The sequence below is a fragment of the Amborella trichopoda genome, chromosome 13 (genome assembly GCF_054954075.1).
Source record: "Amborella trichopoda isolate Santa Cruz 75 chromosome 13, AtrichopodaSantaCruz75HAP2 v2.0, whole genome shotgun sequence".
Taxonomy (NCBI): Eukaryota; Viridiplantae; Streptophyta; class Magnoliopsida; order Amborellales; family Amborellaceae; genus Amborella; species Amborella trichopoda.
In genome coordinates, this window is record NC_142348.1 from 8,020,793 (window position 1) to 8,046,939 (window position 26,147).

A 26,147-nucleotide genomic window follows, 5' to 3' on the forward strand; every position below is an offset into this window, starting at 1 on the left:
TTTTTTTTTTTGAAATTGTGTATAATCAATAGCACTACCACCTATTTTGAAATAAAAATGACAAGCATGATTGGGACCTCCTTATACAAAAAAGTAAAGATCTCTTTATAGAGAATTCCAATAAAAATGTACATACCTTTTACTCAATTAGCGGTAAAACTCACTCTTTCATACCTCTAAAGGTGACAAGTGCTTAACCTAGCCTCACACCAAACTTATTTTATTATCCATTTATGTGCTTGCCTCAAAAGTGTCGTTATACGAAAGGAATAGGATAAGGAGACAAATTAATGGGTAAAGCGGGAAAGAAATTACGATAATCATCAACACGGGAGGCAGACAAGATTAGGAGCAGGACAAAATAATTAGCACTGGGGTTGGGAAGTTGAGTCAGACGTTCCTAAATCATGAAATGATAAAAGATGATTTTGGAATTGCGCCAAAAATTTTTGTTCAAATGTGGTTTGGTTGGATTGAGCTAACGTCTCAATCACCTCACCTGCTAATCAAAACCCCTTTCCTAAATCATGAAATGATAAAAGATGATTTTGGAATTGCGCCAAAAATTTTTGTTCAGATGTGGTTTGGTTGGATTGAGCTAACGTCTCAATCACCTCACCTACTAATCAAAACCCCCCTTCACAGCTACCATTCCTTCCCCCTTTTTACTAATATTTATACCTTTCATGCCTTCCCTTGTCAATACAACTTCCTACTCTTTCTTCCCCCTTTTCTTTTTCTTTCACCGTCTGCATCCATAAAGACCCCCTTTGCTTCAATGTCTGACTTGAACCATGACAATAACTCTGAGGGCTCTCAAGGTACCCACTTAACAACAAAGTCAGAGATTTTTAGGGTTTATAACCTTTATTATTAGAGAGAGTGTGTGTGTGAGAGAGAGAGAGATTTCTCTTATGTTTTAATCACAAATGTAATAGTGAAAGAAATATCGGTATTCATTGACAGATGAAAGCAGCCAACAGTCAGAATCAAATTCCAGGACGGATATGAAGTTTTCGGATGACGAAAAAGACCTCATAGCAAGAATGTACAATCTTCTCGGTGAAAGGTAAATATTTATTTCGAAACCTCTGGGTTTTTTTTTTTTTTAGTGGAAAATTTGTCCAATTACACTTAGAATGTGAACTTTTGAACTATTTAACGTTCTATCTTCATTTTTTATGTCTAATTTTAAATAGAACATCGCTCTTTTGATCAAATTTCAAATAGTCCATCAAAATTACACATGGGTTTCTATTTACTGTATTGCAAATATGTTAAATAGTTCAACTTTTAAGTATAGTTTAATAAACTTCTCTTTTTTTTTTATTTTTTATTTTTAAAAAATTACATACATATCATTTATACTTTACGTTATTACAGAGGTACCAAATAGTTTATGTTATTACATGTACGTCCGTTTTTTCCCATAACGTAATTTTTAAAAAAAACGAGTTTACCCTTTTCGGATGTTAAATAATCTAATTGGAGGGTTTTTCGGCATCCGAAAATGACTGCGAAATTCCAGAGATTCTCTAAAAATTTAAAGTCATATTTTCGGATGTTGAGACATATTCTGATGTTCAACATTCGAAACCATTTTTGGATGTTCAACATCCGAAAATGTCATATTTTCGGACGTCCAACATCCGAAACCACTTTCACAAAGAATACAATGTATCGACATAACCCTTCAATTCGAATGTTCGATACCTAAAAATGGGAATGTGAACGTTAAACTTTCGGCCTATTTCGGATGTTGAACATCCGAAAAATCCTCCAATTCGGTTGTTCAACATCCGGAAAAGGGGCAAAGTCATCTTTTTTAAAAAATTACGTTATAAAAGATAAAAAACGGACATACATGTAATAACGGAAACTATTTGATAAATCTGTAATAATAACGCAAAGTATAACAGATATTTATATAATTTTTTCTTCTTTTTTTTTTAATTTGTCTCCTCATGAACTATTCCCTTTCTCTCCTGAAATGACCAAAATAACCCTCCTCTAAAAATTGCGGCAATTATTTTTTTTAATTGATATTATTGAAAGTTACTAAATTTTTCAAAAAGAAAAATATACAATAAGAAACGGTTTCTTGTTTATTTTTAAAATTTTACATCATTTTCCTTTTTTCTGTTTATCCTTTTCAGTGTTTTTTTATTATGACGGACCGTTATGGTTGCATAACAACAACCCACCCTGCCCGTGATTCCATTGTTTAGAGCCTTGCCCCTATAAATACATGCGTATAAAGCAGCCCCGCTAACTACATTCAGTAAAAGGATAATGATCATGCAAAATCATGCTCACATTACTAACATAAGCAAGACCTTCCAAGCCCTTGGATCTTATGCTTGCTAGCGATGGACTCAAGAGATTCAATTGCCCTTTTTATTTTTATTTTTCGTGTAGTTCAGTGGTAGTAGTCGAACTTGAGATGTACCATTGCCTAATATCCTCGCTAACCACTCAAGCTCAAGCCCAATTCCTAATTGACTAACTTTTCATGCCTCTTGAATCCGACACTCATCTCATCTCAGGAATTGATAGGATCCAACGGTTGGAAGAATCTTGCCTATATTCTTAATCTAGACATAATTTCCATGAGATCACTTATTTGAAAAAAACTATCAAGGTAAATTCTATCATTTAATATTTGACAAGCTTATTGATGATAATTGTCAAATAAAAGGAGGACTACACACTTCAATAACATATATGGAATTCTTTTCAAAAAAATAAGCTAATAAGAAAATGACCAGAGGAGCCCAAATTCAAAATATTTCAGATAAGCTAGGCTTATCTGAGCTATCATTATATGTCCATGAATGATTAGGATAATTAATCACATTGGAAAAGCATGGGCACCAACTAAAAATGTGGGCCCACCATTATCCAAAGTTCAATGTGATTAGAAAATTGGACCCCAAATTTTGTTGGCCCAATTTGGAGATTAATGGTTCACTTGCTTATCTAAATTCTAATCCCAAGTGTCCATCTCATTCTATAATTATCCTACTAATATATAAACAAAATTGTTTTCACTTATTAATTATTTGCTTTCTTTTATTTTTTCTGTAAAGGTGGTCTCTTATTGCTGGGAGGATTCCTGGTAGAAGTGCTGAGGAAATTGAGAAGTATTGGACCACAAAGTGCTCAAGATCACAATCATGATTTTCCTTTTTTTCACTTGGGCTTCATAGATTGTTTCATTTTTTTTGAATTTGTAAGGGTATGGATCAAATTACATAGGATGTGATGTAAAATATGGGTGTTTTGATATCTGGGGCAGGTGAGTTTTAAGTTTTTTTTGGGTAATTCAATGGGGAAGACATGCCCCTAACCCCTTTTTTTTTCAATAGATTAGGAGTTCGATTTTTGAAAGTGTTAGTGAGGTGGTGTTAGTGGTAGGATTAGAGACTACAATGTGGTGACTATGTATAGGGATGCTACATGTTAGTTATTACAAGCTGGTGTGGTCCATAAGTCCCAAAACTAAGGGGCTGGCCCTTGTTAATTAGGATTGTATCAAAGGAAACATTTATATAAGGTTGCAACCTTAGAATGTAGGATTACAGATGCACCTCAAAAATCCATCGGAGAATGTTGTTTCAATGTTGAAAAACCCTCTAATTGATCATGTCTACATCAAGATATATAAATATGAAAAAAAAAAAAAAAAGATTATGAATCCCAGAAATAGTGCGTCTTGCAACACATTATCTAGACCGTCCATTTTCAAGACTTTCATATATTTATATACCTACTTGATTTTAATCATTTTTAGATTTTTTAAATTTTATCATTAGATATGAAAATAGATATTCAGATAATCCTAATAATTTTTTACATCAAAATTACATGGTATAATAAAGTTTGGAGGTGTGCTTTAATTGGATTGTTTAAGGTTGCAACCTTAAACTACACCCTTGTATCAAACCTTTTGTTAGTTTGATGGGAATTGTGCAGTGTAAATTAATGGAGAGGGATCTATATTTTATGGGCCCGCTGGCTTATGATCCTGATAGGTCGGATGATGAGATTTACCAAACTAGATGGCCTACTTTTTTATCAAATTATTTATTGGGGTTGTATGCTATATGATCATTTATTTTTGAAATAAGGAGGTCACAACTAATTCTAACCTTCAAAAGTCAAATCTAATAGCTCAGAGCATATCACAAAGTTTGAGAAATGTTTTTTGATCTTTGAGTCTAGTCAATGTTACACGTTTGGTCTTTTAAATCTAACAGCCAAAAATGATTCTTACCGCCTTATGCAAATGGTCATATTGCATACATTTCCTTATTTATTTTCTATACAAATTGTGTAACATGTTTTTATTGTGGGCTTAAGCCACTGCACCATTTCCTAAATGTCAGCTCAAAACGATATAGGAGTTCTAGAATTCATATGTAGATACGACACACAATTTTTAAGATGGATTTTGGTATTTGGACTTAAGTTGTAGGTATATATAATCTCTACCATGGAGATCATGAATGTATAAAAAAAATTTAAAATTAAAATGATAATGTTTTAAAAGAAATTTTCAAACACTTGATATTGCATTTTTTTTTTTTAGAGAGACCATAACTCCACAATTATCTTTAAGATGGATGTGTAATGCCTAAGGAGAAACAAATGTAGTTATGCGTCCCCCGATGCATAGACCACTTTTCCAATAAATAAATAAGATGAAAATGAAAAAAGTATTTAAACATTCTAGCCCGCTATACCATCCAATAGGTTGATTGGCTCACAAAACACTTATTAAAAAGAATAAATATATTTATGATGTAAATATCGACCTACGGCAGAATTTTGCTTGGGTATAACGTACTGATTAAGTGGCCAGCAGGGTTGTCACAGCAGTCGATTGGCGTTTGAGCTAAAGTCTATATTTTTTTACAATAAAAACATAAATTATAAACTGTTAGTTGAATTTTTTGATTCCCTTTCGCCCTTTTTCTCGGAGCAGTTAAAAAGTGTACAATGTCTTTTGAGCCTCATATTTGGGTGTTGGTACTATCCTGTTGCATGGTACTATCGATGCGCAAATTAATATACTTGATAAATGAAAATTAATACTTAATTGGGTAAGCTACATAAATCCTGATTCATCATTATGTTATAATAAGAGTCATGTTATCACTGAGGCTATAAGTCTCAATGTTTTTTTTTATTACTTCCAACCATATCCATTTGGGCCTACTCATTGCCTTTTTTAAGCCTTCTACTTAAATTAATTCGTACCTCCTAACCGGTATTGTATTGGATCTACGCCACACAAGAGCAGCACGCCTAAATCTGCTCTATCTCATCTTATCTCTTATTGGGGTCACACCTAAATTTTTGAATTATATCCCTTCTTATCGTGTCACTCGTTTATCTTAACATCATCATCTCCATTACACTCATTCTATAGGGATGTTGTTTTCTGACCGTCCAACATTCCATCCCATAAAGCAAATCTATTCTCACAGTTATCCTATAAAACCAGCCTTGTAGTTTTATTGGTACGCAACAATCACATAAAATTCCGATTGCACATCTCCAATTTGCCTGCCCAATTCAAATTCTATGTACACCATCTTCCTCAATGTTTTCATTTTCCTAGATTATTAACATAACAAGTTTAATTTTAAACTAAGAAGTTTAATTTTGTTAAAATTTTTTTAAAGTGGATAAAATGCGTTTTTTTCTTCTTATTTTGACTTCTCAAAAGATTGCCTCCTTCGACGCATAAAATAGTGTCACAATTACTGCAAATAAATTTTAAAAGTCACGGTTACAGCGACTTTAAATAAGCGTACAAATGTCCTCCGACAAGGGTGTACCTTTTTCATTATATTGGTTTCGAGGCACACTCATGTAGTAAAACCGTATTTTTAAATTTAAAATCGGATTCCAACTAGACAGGTCCAGTTTCAGTTTGCCTGGTCCCTCTCAGGTGATTCTCAAGTCTCGGGCCAAGGAGCTAAAAAGCCAAAAAGAACAAACAGATGGGTTTCCGGGGTTCCTCAAACCTGAATCACTCCTTCCCAAACCCAATCCAGATATCAGATCATAAAATGGTAAACCTGGCAAATGCAATCACACTTTTTCATTACATTGATTTTGAGGCACACTCATGCAGTAAACTGTAATTATAAATTTAAAATCACATTCCAACAGGTCCGATTTCGGGTTGCTTGGTCCCTCTCTAGTCGCAAGTCTGGTCGGGCAAAGAGCTAAAAAGAGCAAAAGAACAAACAGCTGATTTGGGTTTCCGGAGTTCCGCAAAGACCAAAATCATTGAACACATGTTTCAGCATGATCAATGACAAACATTTCCAGAAAATTCAATTTAAAATCAACCTGGATCAGTCTTTAAGCCTAATTCTCTTCTCTGAACCACTTCTTGCTTCCATTTTTTTAGACACCGATGAAGTGGGTCGCTTAGACAATGCCCCCAAATGATCTGATTGACCCAACTTCCCTTTTTGGCCCACAAATTCTGAGAAAGAAGGTATCCGGGGAAGTTGGGAGTCTTGTGTCCGAGTCTTTTCCATTGTTTTAGAGTTAGGATTTCCCAACCCATCTTTGTTGTCTCTCTCATTGGTCAGTATGGTGGCTTCTCCACTTTGGTCCTCATTGGATTTAGAACCTCCCACCCCAACTTTGTTTTTTCTTTCATCCCTATCCGATACAATAGTTTCTTCTTGCTCCTTGGAATTGTGTTCCGTGTTGCAACTAATTTTAGAAGAATTGGAGCCAAGGCGGTTGCTTAATTCAGAGGCACTACATGAAGATAGCCAGCGAACTGTGCTCGCAACTTGAGAGATGTAAAATGTTTTTCCAGTCTTCCTATATTTATTGTAGCACTCGTTCTCAAGAACTTTAGCAGCAATCTGCACCTCCATGCTGAAGAAAAGATGTAAGTGTACATGAATTGCATGAGAAGTACATGACAAAAGTTCGAAATCGACGAAAGTCTTTTTTTTCTTTTCAACAAATGAAAGAATCTTCAAAAAGCAATGTTCAGATATAAATTGTGACCTGAGAAATGAAGGAAAATGACAAACAGAATAAACCAATAATAAAGGAATTCCATAAGTTGCAACTTTGGCCATTTATGAGGAATGGGTCTTTCCACAATGTTTATAGGAATGATTGGTGTTCAGAGAGGTTAATTGCGAAAGAAAGAGGGTAGAACTGGGGGTAATTGGCCACTCTTAGAGAAGGATGGGAACACAATAACGCATAAAAGACAGAAATGGCATATACGGCTCTTAAACCTGCAATAGAATTTCAAATAATTTCTACTAAAAAGATACTTTAGATTAATAGCAGTTGATCATGCTTAGCCATAGAAAAGCTTGAGAAGTACATGGACTCGCTGAGCCGATCTTGGGCTTGCTTCAGAGAGTTCTGCAACCTTTGGATGCTTGCTTCCCTTAGTGTTTCAGTAATGGCTTTCTTGTCACCGGGGCCACTAGCCTGTTGGACATGATCGTGTTAACTACTCCAATGATCAAAAGATTTAGTTCAACAATACCTTTAAACCAATGCAATATTATAAGAAAAATTGAAAGCCTTGTTTAATTAAACATCCCTTACCAAGGTTATGCCCCATAGTCTGGCAGGCATGGTTCGTCCCAACCTCCAGACACAGATTTTGGAAATTATCCATAGAAGATGGCAGGCAATTTAACAAAATATAGTTTTAAACAAGTAGAAGAAAAGGACAAATTAGCATCCTTAGCAGCAATTGGGAGTGGGGATTTTACTTCAGTAAGGAAGTGTGAGATGAACCATTTCTCTGTTCATATCCGTCAATGTCTGCATGAATGGAAGAACAATTCATCTCAACTCTCCACTGTTGACAACAGATGGATGAGGTTACATGTGGCATACACTTTGTATGCTATGCATATCATAGGTTACACTACTTTAGCAAATACGATAGCTCATAGGATAACTAACTAAAGGGTCTGGATGATTGCAAGCGTGGACATGAAATGCTTTCGAGAGCAAGCATCCAGAAAAGCATTATAAAATTTCAGCTATTGGCAATCATTTTATCACAAAAAGAAACTGCCACATTGATTGCTATATACGGTTGAATTGCACAAATTCAACAAATTCTCACTTATATCAACAAGAGTGACTGTGGAAGAAAATAAGCGATTGTGCACCTGTTTATTCATGGAATTTCTGGAATTATAATTCTCCTCTGCTTGCAGCAAATGTTCAACCCTTTCATTTAGTTGAAACGTTGAGGACTTGTTCTTTGCTAGGCTGTCACAGATTTCCAGTCCTTCATCTGCAATATCACAACTCTGGACTAGTAGATTTTATTCATTAAGAAGTAGAAACTTGTATCAGAATCACAATAGTGATCACAGGAAAAGGGGTAAAGTATACTAAACTCTAATGGACCATAGAAAGCATAATCATTGGAATCATAGCCGTGAACAAAACGATGGATGGTGGTGGAGAGAGGGACCCACCCGAACAGAACATGACCCTGATATTGGTTTGTACTCTCTCCATCACCATCCATCCTATTGCATGGCAATGGCACCAATGGACTATTGTTTTCCATAGCCCATTGACCATTATATTATAGTATACTTTCCCAAACAAGTCATGACAATACCATCCCAGTTAACATAGAAGTAAAGTGGCAAAATCATGGTCAGCCAGTGATATTGTGTAGAAACCGTCCATCCACATTTGTTACACTACAAAATGTAATGCATCTTCATGATAAAAGCTACACAAAAACTTGAAGATCCATCTTATCTGCTAGGTTGCTTTAGATAGCAACTAACGTGCTTATATCAATCACAGGGTTCTTGTAATTGATGGGTTGAGTACCAGGCACGCACTTACTGTCATGAGTACTGTTTAAGTGAATGTATTGTCGCATATTGCTCTTGGAATTTACAGGTTCAAGTGGGTTAGTCATTTAAGAATACACTACAAACTGAGTCAAGATTTTATCAAAAAAGAATTTGAGTCAACATACCATCAGAATCACATATATCTTCCTCAGAGCAGCTAACTTCATCATCACGATTCCAAAACTCAGTGCCCTGATCTGAAGCCATCAAGGATGTGCTGGAAATGCATAAAAAGCACATCATGTATGAGTTCAAAATAAAGATGAATGATCACATGAAAAACTTACAGGATGCCACAATCCCTCCCCCACAAGGAAATATACATCATGACACTGAAATTTTCATTAAATGAAATTTCCAAGGAAAAGGAAGAAATGATTGCACAAATATTGGGAAAGGAACTCTTCGTAGAGATTGTCATGACAAAAAATGGTGGATAAAAGAATATTTGTACATCTGTTATTCCTGTTTTGCATTACTGCAACTGAGTATACCGTCACATGTACAAATACCCTGAGACTATCCAATAACATCATGCCATTAACTAAAGGGATTGTATACAATGAGGCCATTACCTTCACACACCAAGATCACAAGCACCTCAAGCCATTAGGTGTACAATCAAGTGCCTGGGGTGTTCCATTTCTACGAACGAACTCTAAAGACAATTTTCTCAGACTTAGGATGTGGCCAATGGTACCTCAGCTGCCCGATTTTACACCTGATGGCCAGAGTTGATTGTGACCTTGATGTAGGTCTTATTGGATATTTCCCCTTAACTAAGTGTCTGCAAAAAATACAGAAAAACAAGGATTAACAGACAGATTCTCTACCAATCATTGCTTACTAAACCCTGAGACCTATAATTATGTCATCGTCCATGAGAAAACCAATTAGTTTATCTAGTTAATAAATCTTCTCAAGAAACGTAACAAACTTAAACCATGCCCCGCACATTCACAGCCAAGGTACAGCCGTATAGCTATCAAACCTAGAATCTGGGAAGCCACGTTCTCACTTCCTTCTTTCAATGTTTGAGCAAAGACAAAACCCTTTCCTTTCAGCTCTTAAAACAAGAGTTGCAAGAAGCAACTGTTTGGCATATCATTCAAGCCTCTTGAACTCTCAACGCCAGACACAATAACATCGTACACTTCAGTTCATTGGCAGAGTATTCCCCCGTGAACCCCACAAAATGAAGGAAAAGAAAAGGAAAGAAAAGAAAAAAAAAAGAAAGAGAAGATCCATGATAGTATTGGAATTTCTCAAACGGATAGTTCCCCAAGGGATCTAATAAAGCATAAAAAAAAATATAAAATAAAAAATGACCCTCTTTTTAAAGTCTAAGCATATCTTCAACCCTTAGCTACTTCCATTTCCTAAACCACCTTTAGAGGATCTAAAGACTGTAGTGCTCATAGACAAAATATTAAATTAGTAGTTTGACATACATGCCTAACTATTTCAAACAGTCAAAGACTGGACCAGGCACAGAACTGGCTAGGGGTATGATCCAAAACCAATGTAACCACTAGTAGAATATGTCGGATTGGAATTTAAAAAAAATAAAGAAAGAAATAGAGAAAATTTCCAAAAAAGATATGAAATATATAATAAAAAATAAAAAAAATTTGCTCAAGCTTGTTTGGCCAATCCAACCAGTTAGAATCAGCCGGTCCAACCAGCCATAAATTGGCATTGATTTTGGTCTTTTTTTATGCATTTTATCAATATTTTGTCCTCGGACCAGATTGGCTAAGGTATTGCTCAGCATTCCAACCAATTGGAATGACTAATCTGATCCAGTCTTGATGACTAATCTTCCAGATCAAAACATGCAGTTTGTTCATTCCAAGTTTTTAGGTTGTCATAGGTTCATAAAACTTAGTTTAGTTTGTTTAGATATACTTGTTAGACGTTATCACTGATAATTCACTGTTTTAATAAAACTAATTATTATAATGGATTATCTGTTGTTTGACAGCATACCTCATAAAATCATCTGAGATAAAATCATAGGCAATTTCACACAAGTTTATCTTTTGGAAAAGTTGTTTTTCACTTTATTCAAAGTTATTCGCTGAAAGTCATATGCTTTTAGCTAGAAATAACTAAAATATCTGAAAATTGCTGAAAACATTAATCGCTGAAAAAGTTACATAATTAAATTATATTATATATAATACAAGTATGTACCAACCAGCTAGCAAAATTATATTATCCAGAGTATACTAATTTAAAATACCGTACAAGATTAACTGTCATCCAAATAGGCCCTTGAATCTTGAGAAACTTGAGCCAAAAATCTACATGATAAAGAGTTTTGAAAAATAAATTTCTACAATGCCAATCACTTCTATTTATGTTTTTGTCTAGCTTATCCAAATGCTTTTTTGTCTCTGTTGAAAATCCAGAGCTTCTTTCAGAAGGACTACATTTGATGCATTCCCAGCCAATATTGATGATATTCTGCTTGTAGTAGATGGGATATAATTTTCCATACCTTTTCTTATTGGAGTGGACAGGCAAAATGCAGCAGTTTGTATTCTATTTGGAAAGATATAACCCCCCCCCCCCCCCCCCCTCTCCCCCGAACAATGCCAAAACCCCCAAAAAAAAAAAACTCCTGGCCCCTTCCTTCTCCCAACCTTATTGAATGGTGTGAAATAGAGCACTCACCTAACACACAAGCAATGTTAGACTACGTTAAAAAAGTTGGCCGCCCAGCTGCCTGGGTGGGCAGCACTCAAGGCACAAGGCACAAGGCGGGTGACCAACCAGCCGCCCAGGGCCCTTTGGGCGAAGGCTGAAATTTGCCAAAAGGGCCAAAAGTGTCATTTCCCCCCTTGATAAGGGGGGAATAATATTTGGGGGGCATTTTGGCCCCTGAAATCCTAGACCATTATTTCTTTGCCTCAAAAACGATTTTTTCAGATCAAAATCAAGACTTTTTAAAGGATCAAAATTTGCATTCGAAGTTCTAGGTTTCTTGCGAAATCGAGAGGCATTCAACCCAAAATTTTTGGGGGATCAAAGAGGTTGCAAAAGAGAGCTTTGGGCAACTGAAAATGGCCGATTCAAGCCTACTTTAATTGGTTTTTGAAAGGTTAGTAAATTTAGTAATTTATGTTTAGGGTTCATATTTTTTGAGAGTATCGTGTTATGTTATATTTTTTGCCATTTTTTTGTTTTCATTTTGGAAGTTTGGCTTTACATTTATGATGAAACTAAGTATAACATTTTTTAGGGTTTGCTATTTTTGTGATTCTTATATTTTTTTGGCTATGATTGGCTATGTTCCTACTTGATAATGCATATTTGAAAGTTTATAATATATTTTTTGGCTATAATTTGGCTTTGAAATTTCTAATTTATGATGCCAAATTGAAATTTAAAAAACAACCCCCCAACACCAGCCCCCTTTTTCTCTCTCCCATGCCTCTCCACGCAGGGGCCACCCAGGTCATTGGGCACCCGCCTAGGCAGCCGCCCAGGTGGTTGAGAAACCCAACCGCCCCTGTCTTCTTGAAACAATATGCTAAGTTGTGGCACTTCCAAACCCAGCACTAAGCACTTCCTAGGAAATGTCAATTCTCCCAAGAAAACCAAAAGCCTGGCAGAAGTAAAGACAAAAACACTCGCTAGATGCCAATCCAATTGTGTATTTGTGCAGCTAGCCTTAACATTCCAATCCAAAAATTCTGAGCAAGGCATCACTAACAAATCCTTGTGAACCTTCAAGATCCTTAATGACAAGAAAGAATTATCGGGACTGTCCATCTTTCATTAGAAATGTTTCCAACTACATAAGACACATTTCCAACTACATAAAACCCAGCATCTGAGGAAATGCTTAATAGGCCCACTTCTAGAACTCAGAGATTTAATCTATCTTCTCTTTTGCTTCCCCCAATAGAGAATTTATACATTGATATGCTTCCTTCTATGTTTTCAGTAAAGATCTTTAGATATCCATCCTAGGCTCCTAGCCATACACTACAACTTCCAAAACCAACAAACAGCTTGAAAATAGAATCAATCAAGAACAGTATGCGAAAACTCCGCTTCGACTCGGACTCAGCCCTAGCCCGAGCTGAGCTACTTAGGCGAGTTTGAGTGGACTCAAGTCCACTCCAAGCCTAGCATGAGGACCAGTAGAAAAAACTCGTAGAAGTCCCAAAAATATGAAAATATAAATAATCAAAATTTTCATTAAAGCGTTTAATTTTTCTTTAAAGATTGACTATAAGATTTGAAGAAATTGAAGATTTTCAAATTGGGCAAACAAATCCCCAGTTCTTTGATCTACAAAATGCAATAAATCTAATGGTTTTTCTCGAATCTAATGCGTCCAATATGCATATCTAGTGATTTTTCCTGCATAATCTGAAATTTTGGATGAAAAAAACTCTTAAGCTCAAGAAAATGAAAAATGGCACCCTTTTATTTTTCTTTTCAGTGATAGTACTCAAGCTGAGTATTCTACGGACTCGGCTGAGGTCTACATTACTTGGGCAAGTCCACACAATACTCACCCAAGTACTGTACATATGCATTCTCTTTTAGGCTAGGCACCTGAACTTGCCTTAGCACCATGCTGAGGCCGAGCAACTTGGCCAAGTCCGAGTCTACTTGGCCAAGTTTTAAAACACTACCCAAGAACCAAAATACAGCAATTAGCATGGATACAAAAATGGAAAGTTTGCTAAAACATTCCTCACAGTTCAACAAATTTCCACAAGTGTACAATCATAGATGCTCAAAGGTATCTATGGTCGGGGCCTGAATTTTTCCTCAGGCGAACGGCGGGAGAAAATCCTCTCTCAAACAAACATGGAGGGTCCACGCGCATTGCACTTTTGTGAGTATGTGCACGCGTGCTCTCCTAAGCGTGGATAGGAATCTACAAAGAGAGAGATTTTACGACGGGGGTGCGTTTAGGCGCTTACTTCGTCGTTTGAGGTTCGGGGACACACCCAGGCAGTTCGCCCTCTTAGAACAGTTACGAAGCCCTCTGGCTATCTGCCAGCACGGTTTGGACACGAACTCTCCTCATGCTTTATCACGTCGCTCCGTTCTCTTACGCTGGAAACTGCAATGCGGATTCGTCGGTACTCCTCTATAAAAGCTCGCTCAAATGAGGGGCTGGCTAGCAAGAGATGGAATGAGGGGAGAAATAGTGACAAAAATCACCCTATCCGCGCAAACGCTATGCGTTCGGGCGATCAGTGCAGCTAAAGAGTTAGAACCCTCTTGACTATCGACTCAGGATGACTCCACCCGAGTGAGTGATTGAGAGAAAGTATGTATTCCCCGCGGCTCAACTTGGCTGTACGGAGAGGAAGTTAGAGCGATGGTCCAAGGGTTGGAACTCTTGGGTTGACTCTGAAGGGTATTGAGTCGAGCATATGTCAGATAGCGAGATGTTGTACGGAGCTACAAGCTTGTTGCGTTTAGGCTTCGAATCACAAAGGGGAAGATCACAAAGGGAGACGGGACCGCGGGTTCCGCGTTCAGCACAACGAGAATGAGAGAAAAGAAGGGAAAGAGATGGGACCGAACGTTTGTCGCGGGTCAAGATTGCTGCGCGGGGCAAGCAATGAGTAGAGAAAGAGAGGAAGAAAGAGAAGAGAGAATGGGCTTGAGGCATGGCCTAGCCTAAGAGGAGAAGAGAGAGAATGGGACCGCGCGCTCAGGATGGGTCAAAGGCATTTTCTCTCTCCTCGCCACTGGATCCAAGGGTTAGAAGCAAAAGGACAAGTGGACACAAGCTTAATGCATTGATTTCGTTAATGAATGATCCAGCTCTTTTACAATTGACCTAAGCTTGTTTATATAGAGGACCCACCGAACAGGGGTGGATACTGAAAACTAAGCCAAATCATAATTAATAGAAAGTACAATAAAATCCTGAATTTATGAATAATGACCAAAAGGCTCCTTAAACCTTTTGCGCTAATGACAAAACCATTCCTCTCTGATGGGCCTTTTGCCATTGCCAGATCTTGGAAGGCGATGATTCAAATGATCCATCCTCATAGTCTTGATCAGTGGTTTAAAAAACGGATCGGTGATCCGGATCGGGCATCCCAAAAACCTATCCGGATCGGCGAATCGGCGATCCGGATAGGGAATCGAGCCGAATCGCTCGGATTAATCCTTAAAAAAATCCAAAAAAAATTATTAAAATTCATTATAAATGTTGTTTTTTAGGAATCGAATAAGAAATGGGGGTACTACATTATTAACTTTCATTGTTTTCATCAATTTATGAATATGAAGATGTGTTTTCCTTATATGAACTTATGTTAACCATTAAATTTACATCACACAAAAGAAATCATAGAATTATCATGGATTAAGTATATAATCATATATGGACTACAATAAAGAGTTGACTAAATCGATGAAAAATTGGCCACTAAAATCTCGAATTGGCGGAAAACCCTAATCAACTAAAAAAACCCAAATTATTACAACCTAACTAACTATAATATTATATACCAACAATATTTTATAATTATTTTATTATATAAATAATAACAAATCCAAAATATTTTATAATATCATCTAATTTAAAATGTATTATTGACAACTGTAAGAAAAATATTACACTACATGATTTATAATACAAAAATTAATAAATAAAATAAAAGATTTGGTTATCAATGTAGAAATTATTAGAATGCGAACCAATTTTCTTTAATTTTTTAGGTTTCTAGAATAAATTAGTAGAAGAGATTGTTAGTAAAAAGAGAGAGATTTCAAATGGCCCCATTGTATGAATCCTATCTTTAAATTAATATTACTACATTTATGTTAAAGACCATCATGTTATAAAAATAAAAAATATAATTAGACCATTTATTCCTAGGATGTATTAAGAAATACCTTTTATTTTTTTGACAAGAAATACTTATTGTGTTATCTTTTATTTTTTTTTACAAGAAAAATATGATACTTGTTGATTATCTTTTTTTTTTTTTTGACAAAAGAAGATGTTGTACTACATTTTTTTTTGCTTGTTGTATTACTTTTTATTTTTTTTTACAAGAAAAATAAACAAATTATGTTGCCAAAGTACATTTTATTTTTTTATGCCTTTTTTTTATTTTTTTGCAAGAAATACTTGTTATATTACCTTGTATTTTTTTACAAGAAAAATAAAAAAATGTTGTATTATCTTTTTTATCTTTATCTTGAAAAGCCTTTTATTTTTTATTTTTTATTTTTTCTATTTTTTTACAATAGTAGTTTCTGCCTTTGTTTATTTTTTTGACAACAAAAATAAACGAAGACGCATGCTAAGGTTCGAACTCTAGACGTGCACCGAAAAATCGGAATTGTCAACCAACACCACCACATCGCCTAATGTGATTTTATTAGCTTCTATAATAATATATATTCAATCGTCTTGCTTTAATGATTTTTTGTGGGAATTATCCCACATCGAAGGATGAGCCTCGCTTTGTTATCTATAAATTCCTATGTAATAGATATTGCATTGCGTGTGTAAAAAAGCAAGGGGGCCAAATATGTGAGACTCACGATTCACTATTCACTATTGGGAATCGCCTGAATCGCCTGGTTCACTCTGGACACGGCGATTCCCAATTTTTTCGTGGAACCGGCTCGGTAGCAGATGATTCCCGAGTCGAACTGGACTCGCCCGGTTCGACTCGAAGAGTTTTCAAACCTTGGTCCTGATGCTTGCTTGATTTTGAAGAGTCTGATGTCTTTTGATCGTCTTGAAATGGACTTTTTCCCCAGAGGTAGAAATCCGGCTAGATCGTGAACTTGAGCCGTCAATGCAATGCGATCCATGGTCCATGGTGTTCTGAGTCTTTACTGTGATTGCAAATTAAATAAGAGACTACCACAGTCGTTTGCACCAATTTTGTCTGTTTTGGTTCTTGCTTGAAGTTCTTTTTGAATTTGAAAGATCACCAGAAAAAGGATTCCAGCGACCGGGCGATGTTGCTTTCTTGAACCTTGGAAATTACGAATTATCCAACCTTAGATTGAGTGTAAAAGTTATATCAGCTTGTAGCCCTTCGTGATACAGTCTCATCGGACCTGGCTGTGCGATGATCTGATATACGGATCTCGAGTTATTACTTCATGAAGTTCGAGATGTCTTTTCTTCAAAAACTCTGATTTCTATAGTTTTGGGCTCATCTTCTCTCTAGAAAAGATTTGGTTTTGGGTCACATCATGACGCGTGCCATATGTCAAAATGACCGGGTCGTCGAGACCTAGCTTGTGATCAAATCTGAGCTTGATCCGACTCGAAACGAGCGACGTGTGGGCGTTTGTAGATTATCCCGAGATGTGACGAGCGCAGCCTCCATGATTGGGGACTGATTCGGTGAGGCTACACCACAATAGTGTAAACCTACCCGTTTGTGGTAATTTGGGACCAGAATGCTCTTGGGAGGTCCGATTGAGCCCAAATTTGGTTCTTGGGGGTTTTTCAGCGTTCTGGATGCAATGGTAGTAGTCTGGTTTTGTTTCGAAGCCCCTAGCATAGGGCTGTAGTTATAAGGTCTCTTTTTGGCATGATAATACTATTTTCAAGGTTGCCTAGTTTAGGGCTTATTTTGCAGTATTCCCTTGGTCTGTCGATGTCTTGGGTACTAGCAAGACCAGATCGTCACTGGCTCTCTCCTTATTTGCACCAGGGACGTAAGTACATCAAAAATTACGTCTAACAATCTAAACCACAAAAGAATCCTATTACATAGAGATTGTTCATACAAATGCTACTTTAAGGCTTAAATCCACCTATTTGCTGTAACTAGCAAGCTATAGATGAATAAATAAGATAACCCAAAATAATGGAAAACAATGAACACTCAAAAAACTGACAAACCAAAGTAATTGAAAACCAAAAGTACCCAGTGATGAAGACAGGGGCCAGCCTATTCTTCGAGAGAGTGCTGGACATGTGGGTGAGTTCCTCCAATTTCTTTGAAAGAAGGTTTGGATGCTTGCATGCATCACATGATTTGTTACAGAGAGCTCCATGCACCTAAACTAGAGCATTAGAACCTGACACAATGAGGAACTGAAGAGAAAATACTGGAAAACACTTTGTAAATTACAAAGAAAAAAAACTAGAGATACCTGTTCTCCAAAAAATCCAAGAATCTTTTTTCTACGACAACCAGACCCTTCACAGTACTCAACCACCTACATGCACAGATACACCCAAGTGATGCAATAGATAAAGTTTCTTCAAATACTTCAACTGGCTTTATCATATCAAATACTTCAAAACAGGAGATATATATATATAGAGAGAGAGAGAGAGAGCGAGAGAGAGAGAGAGAGAGAGAGAAAGAGAGACCTGAGCAAAGTCAGCAAGGCACTTCTCAATTTGGTGATCCTGAGAGTTTAGCTTGTTTCCTTTAGAGTTAGCAGCATTCCTCAAAACAAATTCCTGTGAGACAGGTGACTGAGTTGCATATGGACCTCAAAGGCAATTGTCAGGAAATTTGACAAATAAAAGTAGACAAACCATCTTTCTTCGGTCTTCCAAGCCATAATACAACACACTTTTTGAAGGTAACTGATCACGTCCAGCTCGTCCAGACTCTTGGTAAAAAGCCTCCATAGACTTTGGAATATTGAAATGGCACACAATCCGGACATCCTTCCTATCAATACCCTGCACTTAGTGGCAGTACAGCATAAGCCATTGCCACTCCATAACAATAGGCATGATCTAGAATTTACCTTATGCTAAAAAAAAGAAAGTATTGGATTGCACTATTCCCAAGATATAACAAACCAACACTCAGATACTTACCATTCTGAAAGAGCGCCAAATCACATATCACATCCATCCACCATCACAACGGGTCAAGTGAAGTCAACATGGCATATAATTGTCCAGTTAATTACATATTGTACTATTTTGTTTCCAAAATGAATGACATTGCTGGAATAATCAGTTACCCAAAAGCAATGGTAGCTATAACAACTTGTGTTTTGGAAGAAAGCCAATCATCAAGAACACGACTCCGAACTTTATTATTCAACCCTGCATGATACACTGAAAAGAAGTAGTGGTACAGGCTCAGAAAAACTAGCAGCTTCACAAAAGTGCTGGTAAAGGAACAAAATCGACAACGTCACGACGAGAGAAAACATATACTTCAAATAAAATCATACGCATCAATACAAAAGAAAGGTGCTTATATATGTATTACAAAAATTAATGTTGATTACCGCCACAAGGAATGCCATCCTTCAACAAACGAGCTCCGAGATCATCACAGGTGGAACGTTCAAGACAATATACAATTGAGCAAACATTTCCACTTGTCTTCAGAAGAGTCAATAAATCAGCATAAGCATCATCAAGGAGATCTTTATATCGGACTGCATGCACATGATAGTGTCAAAGAATTACACATATATAATTTACATAAATACAGATAAATTAGAAAACAACATATGTTTATAGGAAAGCATGCCATAATCCAATGGAGTATAGATTAAGTGGACCAGGGTTAACAACACTATGAGCCCCACTAAGTTAATGTCCACTGATCCTCATCAGAAACGGACAGTGGAGACCCCTTTGGAGTAGCAGATATCATACTCCAATGGATTATAGCAGATTTTCCAAATTTCATATCAGAAACTGAAAACCTTTGTGGATTTCTATAATGTACGAAAGAAATTGTTTCAAATATTGGATACAAAGGACAAGCTCTGATGATGACACATAGAAAGGGCAAACTGCTTTCCATTCACATAAAGAAGAGAATTGTTGCTATAATTAGAGAAATATTGTCTCCATTTGGTTTCAAGATGTGCATAGCATGGGACAGATACATATCGTTTAAATAGCTTAAAATATGACAGAATATAGTATTTCTGATAACATACAAACTGAAGAAAACAGGGCCAGCACACTTTCTTTAACTAAAACCTCACAACAAAAGGGAAATAAAACAATTCTATTAGTTCTTTCTTTACATCGTAATATTTCTTAAAAGTTATTCAATATTGTTACTTATCAAAAAAGAATATAGGGAGTTACTTCAAGAAGTTGTAGTGACAGAAAACATACCTTCATAATATATGTTAGGACGGTTAAATGACGCCTTAAGAACTAAAGGATGTTGCATGCATAGGGATTCGATCACATCTTTCTGAACTCTGCGGTGTCAAAGGCTCCATTTGATTATAATAATCAGTCAAAGCAAATTCTTGTTAGCAAGTCGTTAATGGATCGACAGTCAGAGAAAATTGAGCTCTTCTTTGGAAAGGCTAAACATATCGCAGCTTCCATAAAGTTGTTGGTACCAAACAGGCATAAACATTATGCATTTTCTGTAATTTAAGGAATCCAGACTGAGCTATACACCATGGCTCCATATGTGCCTCTTACATGTGCACAACGTATGTAGATATTCAAATCAGGAAAAATAAAATTTAGGAAATACCCCAAAATGAAGTAGATTCACCATCTTCCAAAATCATTGAACTCAATAAACTGCATAAAGTCTTACTAACTTACTTGGGAACAGCTGTAGCTGTCAAGGCTAATATTGGAACACCAGGAAGGCGCTTCCTTAGGGATGAAAGTTTGCGATAACTGGGCCTGAATTGCAGGCAACTTCATAAGCATGGAAGGTAGACCACAAAATTTGTGCATCCAAATTCACATTAATGCAGCACACGGCTCTTCAGACAATCAGGCAAGAATATGGGAATTTGTTCTTTCTGGAAAAGTATACCGTACACAATACACTTGTACAATACACATCCAAGGCATCCACCATTTGTTTCAATGATGGAATGACAGAGATGAACCACGATTTCAGCATTAACATCAGTCATCAGAATGACAGTTCATCTCCACCACATGTTTTGAGAATGGAGGCAGACACCTTGGCTGTGTATGAACCATGCCAGTCAGAACAGACCATTACTCCACTGACCTGAAATCATGGCCCCATGCTGAAATACAATGAGCCTGTGACATGGAGGAACATGCATATCTCAATCACATTTTTTATCCATAATAAAACAGAACTATACAAAAAACTACAGTCACCTACCTCATCCACAGCAATAAGCTGTAAAAGACTTCTACCATGAAGTTTCAACAACTTGTACATGAACCCATTTGTGGCAATCAATTCTGGTGTCACATATAGCAATCTCAATGATGGCCTCCCAGAGTCAAGGTCTTCATAAATCTACGCAAGACAAACTAAAGTCAACCTAAAAGAAAATAATAGATAGGAATAAAAACATGTAATAGTCATTCAAAACTCACCTTCTCTTTAGCTTGGGGATTTTGACTAGAAGAAAGATATTCTGCACGGATTCCATTCTTCTTTAGTGCTGTTACTTGATTTTCCTGTTCACAAACAAGTAAGCTAAGTACCAAAAATTACAGGGGGCCAATAAAATCAGGATGGTAAGTAGAAAGCCATAAAATGCGTACCATCAATGCTGTTAAGGTTTGATGGGAAAAAGGTGCAAATCACTTGTTAGAACTTTTCTGGAATGAACCCCTTAAAAGTCTATGCTAAAACTTGGAACCTCATCTGAAAATGAAAATGGCAACTCGCACCTATCAAGGGGGAAACAACCAGAGTGATGCCTTTTTGGGCCACTGCAGGAACCTGGTAGCACAGTGACTTTCCCCCTCCAGTTGGCATGAGACAAAAACAATCTTTTCCTGTAAATACAAATCATGCCATAATTCATAAACTTCAAGCAAAATAGTAGGTTTCACCATGGGTGATTAGGAAGATAAAGAAATTTTTTTTTTTAATCTGTTAACTTTGTATTAAAATGAAAATACAGAATTTTTTTTTTAATATGTTAACTTTGTATTAAAATGAAAAGGTATACAAGTTACAAAAAGCGACCACCCACATTCCCAGTGCAGTATACAAAGACCCTCTCAAGAAGATACAGATAATCACAAAACAACTGCAGTATTTCAAAATCTCAGTATGCAAAGCATAACTCCATATTTCTGCATGTCTTGTGTCAGCACTCCAATAGAAACGAATTGTTTACAACCTCATTTTAGTAGTTTTTGTCAGCAAGAGCGTATTAGATTCACATTAGTACCTTATATAAATTTATTCATATATGCATATACTTATGTAACACCAAATAGAAATACATATGGATATATAAACAAATATATGCAGCAGTTTTCACTTTGTATGCATGGACCTAGTTGGGAAGCATGAATAATGATATATATACACATCCAATCCTTGGATGTGTATTCAAATCTCACGCCATAGCATTGAGTCAGCTGCCAGGTTACCCTTAATCAAACTGTTCGAATTTTTGAGAAATGCTATGTACGTCTAGAATACAATAGAAACCAATAGCCCTTGTTCTTTGGTAAAGATCTTAACATTTTTTGTGGATCAATAAAGAAAAAATACATTGAGTATGGCAGGTATTGTTCCATATGTCACTTTTAATTGTTATCAGATCCTCTCGTGGGTTATATGCCAGTTGACCTCTAACTAAGAATAACCTCGAAGGGTTCATTTGTGGCGCAAATCAAAACTGTAGGCAAAGGGTGACAAATGTTTCCTTTCATGGCAACTCAGCTAAGTAACATATTTGTAAAGATATGGGGTCAGATATCCAAATACTCAGAGAGGATTGTAACTGGTTTTCACAGCATCTCTTCCATCATGGAAAAGCAAAAATCATGACATCCAAAGGAAATTATAAAATGGTGCTATGTCTCATGCATGCATTTATGCCCATTTAGCATCTCCATCTTCTTCACTGTTCTATCAGAACAAAACAACATCAATATCGATTATAACCCAGATTTTCATTAGTAAAATATATTCAAATGGAATGATCGTCACTTAACTTAGGAGATGCTTACAGCAGCTTTTATCTTTCTCATACATCTTGAACATATCAGCCATTTGATTTAGCCACCAAAGTCTTAAGCAGCACAAGTTTTGCTCAACAAAGTCCACCTACTCAAGTTATTCACTATGTTGTATTAAATTTTGTCTTCAGTCTTTCAATTGCTTCTTAACATAATATGGTCCATATTGTTATCCCAAAAAAAAGAACTACTGTGGTCCATAAGAATATCTCAATCAAAATAATCAAGCTATAGGGGGTTTATAGTTTTTGATCAGTAGTTTATTATAGTATCTTAGTCATTTTAACTGATTATTCATTTATGCAATGGATTTAATCCCTCATTTACGCTTCACAAAATATATATTTATATTGCCAAACTCATAAAAATTCAACTCACAATAAAAAATTAAACCTCCATGATAATAAAGGCATCAAATGTTTCTGGCAAATTAATTGATGCCAAATTAAATATGCAGAAGTACAGATCTCATTCTATATTTTTAAAAATAAAAAATCTGTAGTTTCAAAAGTTGTCATACATATTGTTCTCTTTCCAATCCATGAAAATAACAATGTATGGTGCAAAGCCAATGGGTAATGTATGATGCAAAATCAATGTCGTGCACTCTTTCTAGTTTCACTTTTTTTGTGTTAAACCACAACTCTAGAACATTCTATCAATTTTGGTTTCTTCACCAAATGGTCTCGCTCTCATATGTAAATAACTATGCCAACGAGATTGCAGTTGTTGTGAAAGCAAGTATTAGGACCACATTCTCCCAAAAAAAAAAAGGCATTAGGACCTGCATTGCCCCAAAAATCTTATTGTTCAAAACAGTGAATGAAAACTTGGCATGTCCAACATGGACTTGGCAGGCTACCTAATCCAAAACCAAACCCATGGCAATTCCCAATATTTTAATATTATCATTATGTTTTAAGGACACGTCCGATTCTGTCAGAAGTGACTTGGGCTTGGGACCGTGGCAAGCCCTGACCCAAATCCTTGTTTTAAAACATTGATTCAACAAATAAAGAAGGGCATACGATCATTTACTTGATTTCTTCAAATTGTAAATTGTGTCATGGAAATGTAGTTACTGTAGCACAGTAAGAGAATGAATGTAGAATAACATCAAAAGCTAGCCAATAACCTAACTTCCCATCAATAATTATTTAGGAGAGATGGAATTAAAAATTACAAACCTAGCTTAACATTGATAAAGTTTTAAAGGAGGAATTACAAACCACATAATACAGCTTCAATGGCATCTAATTGCCTGCCTCTAAAATCAGAATGCCCAAAATGGTGTCGCAGAATATCTAGTAGCTCTTCCCTCTTAAAAAACTTTTTCTTCAAATCAACAACTCTTGATATTGGGAGAGGTAATTTTTCCATTCTAATGAACCTCAACTATGAATGAATCCAGATATGAAAGATTTTAAAGACAAAATTTGGTATTTAAATCAACAAGCAAACACATACAAAAGAAACAGATAACAAGTAATGCAACTAAACATGCACACTGTAAAATGGAAAATAAACCAGCATAAAATTACTGCAAAAAATGACTTCCTTCAATTTCAATGCATTTTTATCATGCATTTTACATAAAAAGCTCCCACTTTCCACTTTAAAAGAACGAAATAATGAAATAAGATTCAAGAAATGAAACTGTGAAGAATGCCACCAAACCCAAGTAGAAAACAAGCAGTTTAGATTAAAATGAACCTAGAAATTGACCGATTAATCCCATAAATAAACATATTAAAGTTACTTTTGTTATAACTCCGAATCTGAATTTTCACCTCCTTAGCTAATTGACTGATATCATTTGTAACTAACAATGAGATTGTAGTATATGAATTAAAAACTATTTACAAAAGACAAAGTTATAAATAAATACATGACACAATCCGATTCCCTAAGAGAAATTTGCAACTGAGAAAATGGAAGGAAAGAGAAAAAATTATAAATACTTAAAAATCAAATAACAGAAATAGAGCTGGGAAAAAAGTTGAATGAGATAAATAACTTATTAGAGAGAGAAAGAGAAATGAACTTTTGGGAAATTCAGTTTTCGAGAGGGAGAGACCTGGACTTTTTAGGAATTCAGATACTCCTGACGAGCCTGTGCCGCCTTTTCATCGAAGGCTTGCTTACTTACTGCTTTTTGCGAAAGGGTAGTTTAGTAATTGTTTGATGGGTGGGGTTTGTATAAGGTCGAGGCTCTAAACAACCAAAGTATAGCTCACATTTAAATTGTATTGAGAAATGTAGTTTTGAAAGTTTTTGTGATTTAGCTTTAAATTTTATTTTCATCTTTAATTATAAGATTTAAAGCATCAATAATAGTATAGTTCGAGCATATCTTGGAAAACTCAAAAATTTTAAAAATTGAGGGTCTAAAATTACATTACAAGATGGGTGCAGTTGGTATACGGATGCACCTGTAGGTGTAGAGGTAAGGTGCACCTTCAAATTTTATCGTCGTATATAATTTTGATGTAAAATATTCTTAGGATTATCTCAAAATCTATTTTTATATCTAACTATAAAATTTTAAATTTCAAAAATAGTTAAAATCAAGTAGATCTATAAGCATATGAAAATCTTGAAAATGGACGGGGTAGATAATATGTTGTAAAATGCACTATTTCTAAGACTTAAAATATTTTTATTTTTCATAGTCATACATCTTGATGTCGAGATGATCAATCAATTTTCAACATTAAAACTACCTTTTCCGATAGATTTTTGAGGGGCATCCGTAGTTCTACATTATAAGGATGGTAGCATCCTTATATAAATTTTTTCCGTGTATATGATCTAATTACTATGATTGCACCATATATATGATCTCATTTTTCAAATGAAACTCTTTTGTAAAATCTCACTACCTATATAATTGTACATATGATATTTTCCAAATGAGAATTTTTTGAGACTGAAAAATATCGATTTTAAAAATATTTGTCAAAAGAAGATTGCATAGGCCAAAGGCCTATACCATTGCAAAATCTGATTTTAAGCTAAAAAATGCTCCATCTTAATTCCCACTCTAAGGACAAGTCTGAAGCATCGATTTGTTGGATGATAATTTTCAAGAGCTCAAAAACACTTGTTGGTTTTTTTTTTTTTCTTGTAGTTGTTTCCATCAAAGAGAGAGAGAGAGAGAAGAGAGTGGGAAATACAACCGCTTTTTGGTGTGTCAAAGAAAACAATTTTGATGGTGTTTCTTTCTTTCTTTTTCGTGTTTTCTTTTTTCCATCAAAGAGGGAGAGATAGAAAGAGAAGGAGAGTTGGAAATAGAGCCAGTTTTTGGTGTGTCATTCTGCTGGGACCAGTGTTTTCAAAATCGA

The 26,147-nt window shown here is 35.7% G+C and overlaps 2 protein-coding genes across 8 annotated transcripts; one reads left to right on the forward strand and one right to left on the reverse strand.

Moving 5' to 3' along the window:
* Positions 1–663: 663 nt before the first annotated feature.
* On the forward strand, positions 664–3,575 carry LOC18432539 (transcription factor CPC). Its single transcript, XM_006842642.4, has 3 exons — positions 664–821; positions 967–1,069; positions 3,090–3,575. The coding sequence occupies exons 1-3, from the start codon at positions 779–781 to the stop codon at positions 3,178–3,180; spliced, it is 237 nt and encodes a 78-aa protein (XP_006842705.1). The 5' UTR covers positions 664–778; the 3' UTR covers positions 3,181–3,575.
* Positions 3,576–6,086: 2,511 nt separating this feature from the next.
* RECQL3 (DEAD/DEAH box RNA helicase family protein) lies at positions 6,087–24,913 on the reverse strand. 7 transcript variants are annotated; one of them, XM_020666194.2, is made up of 19 exons: positions 24,033–24,913; positions 21,496–21,603; positions 21,367–21,374; positions 21,196–21,279; positions 20,975–21,115; positions 20,855–20,889; positions 20,431–20,514; positions 19,981–20,069; positions 19,131–19,283; positions 18,858–18,954; positions 18,709–18,712; positions 18,418–18,567; positions 18,247–18,339; positions 18,024–18,089; positions 17,795–17,928; positions 9,023–9,114; positions 8,187–8,335; positions 7,379–7,488; positions 6,098–6,912 (listed from the first exon to the last, which is right to left on the reverse strand). In XM_020666194.2, exons 1-19 carry the CDS (start codon positions 24,181–24,183, stop codon positions 6,372–6,374), a joined length of 2,289 nt encoding a protein of 762 aa, XP_020521853.1. In that variant the 5' UTR covers positions 24,184–24,913; the 3' UTR covers positions 6,098–6,371. The 7 variants fall into 7 exon arrangements, with proteins under 7 accessions (XP_088713236.1, XP_088713233.1, XP_088713231.1 ...); XM_088857110.1 differs by lacking the exons at positions 18,709–18,712; positions 24,033–24,913 and having other exon boundaries at positions 6,087–6,912; positions 8,187–8,314; positions 21,367–21,603; XM_088857107.1 differs by lacking the exons at positions 18,709–18,712; positions 24,033–24,913 and having other exon boundaries at positions 6,087–6,912; positions 21,367–21,603.
* Positions 24,914–26,147: the final 1,234 nt, after the last annotated feature.

Coding starts and splice junctions, on each gene's coding strand:
- LOC18432539 (XM_006842642.4), top strand. CDS start 779: ATGTCTGACTTGAACCATGACAATAACTCTGAGGGCTCTCAAG. Junction 822..966: donor TAACTCTGAGGGCTCTCAAG/GTACCCACTTAA, acceptor ATTCATTGACAG/ATGAAAGCAGCCAACAGTCA. Junction 1,070..3,089: donor TACAATCTTCTCGGTGAAAG/GTAAATATTTAT, acceptor TTTTCTGTAAAG/GTGGTCTCTTATTGCTGGGA.
- RECQL3 (XM_020666194.2), bottom strand. CDS start 24,183: ATGGAAAAATTACCTCTCCCAATATCAAGAGTTGTTGATTTGAAGAAA. Junction 20,890..20,974: donor AGCTTATTGCTGTGGATGAG/GTAGGTGACTGT, acceptor TCCATGTCACAG/GCTCATTGTATTTCAGCATG. Junction 17,929..18,023: donor TTGGATTTTTTGGAGAACAG/GTATCTCTAGTT, acceptor GCTCTAGTTTAG/GTGCATGGAGCTCTCTGTAA.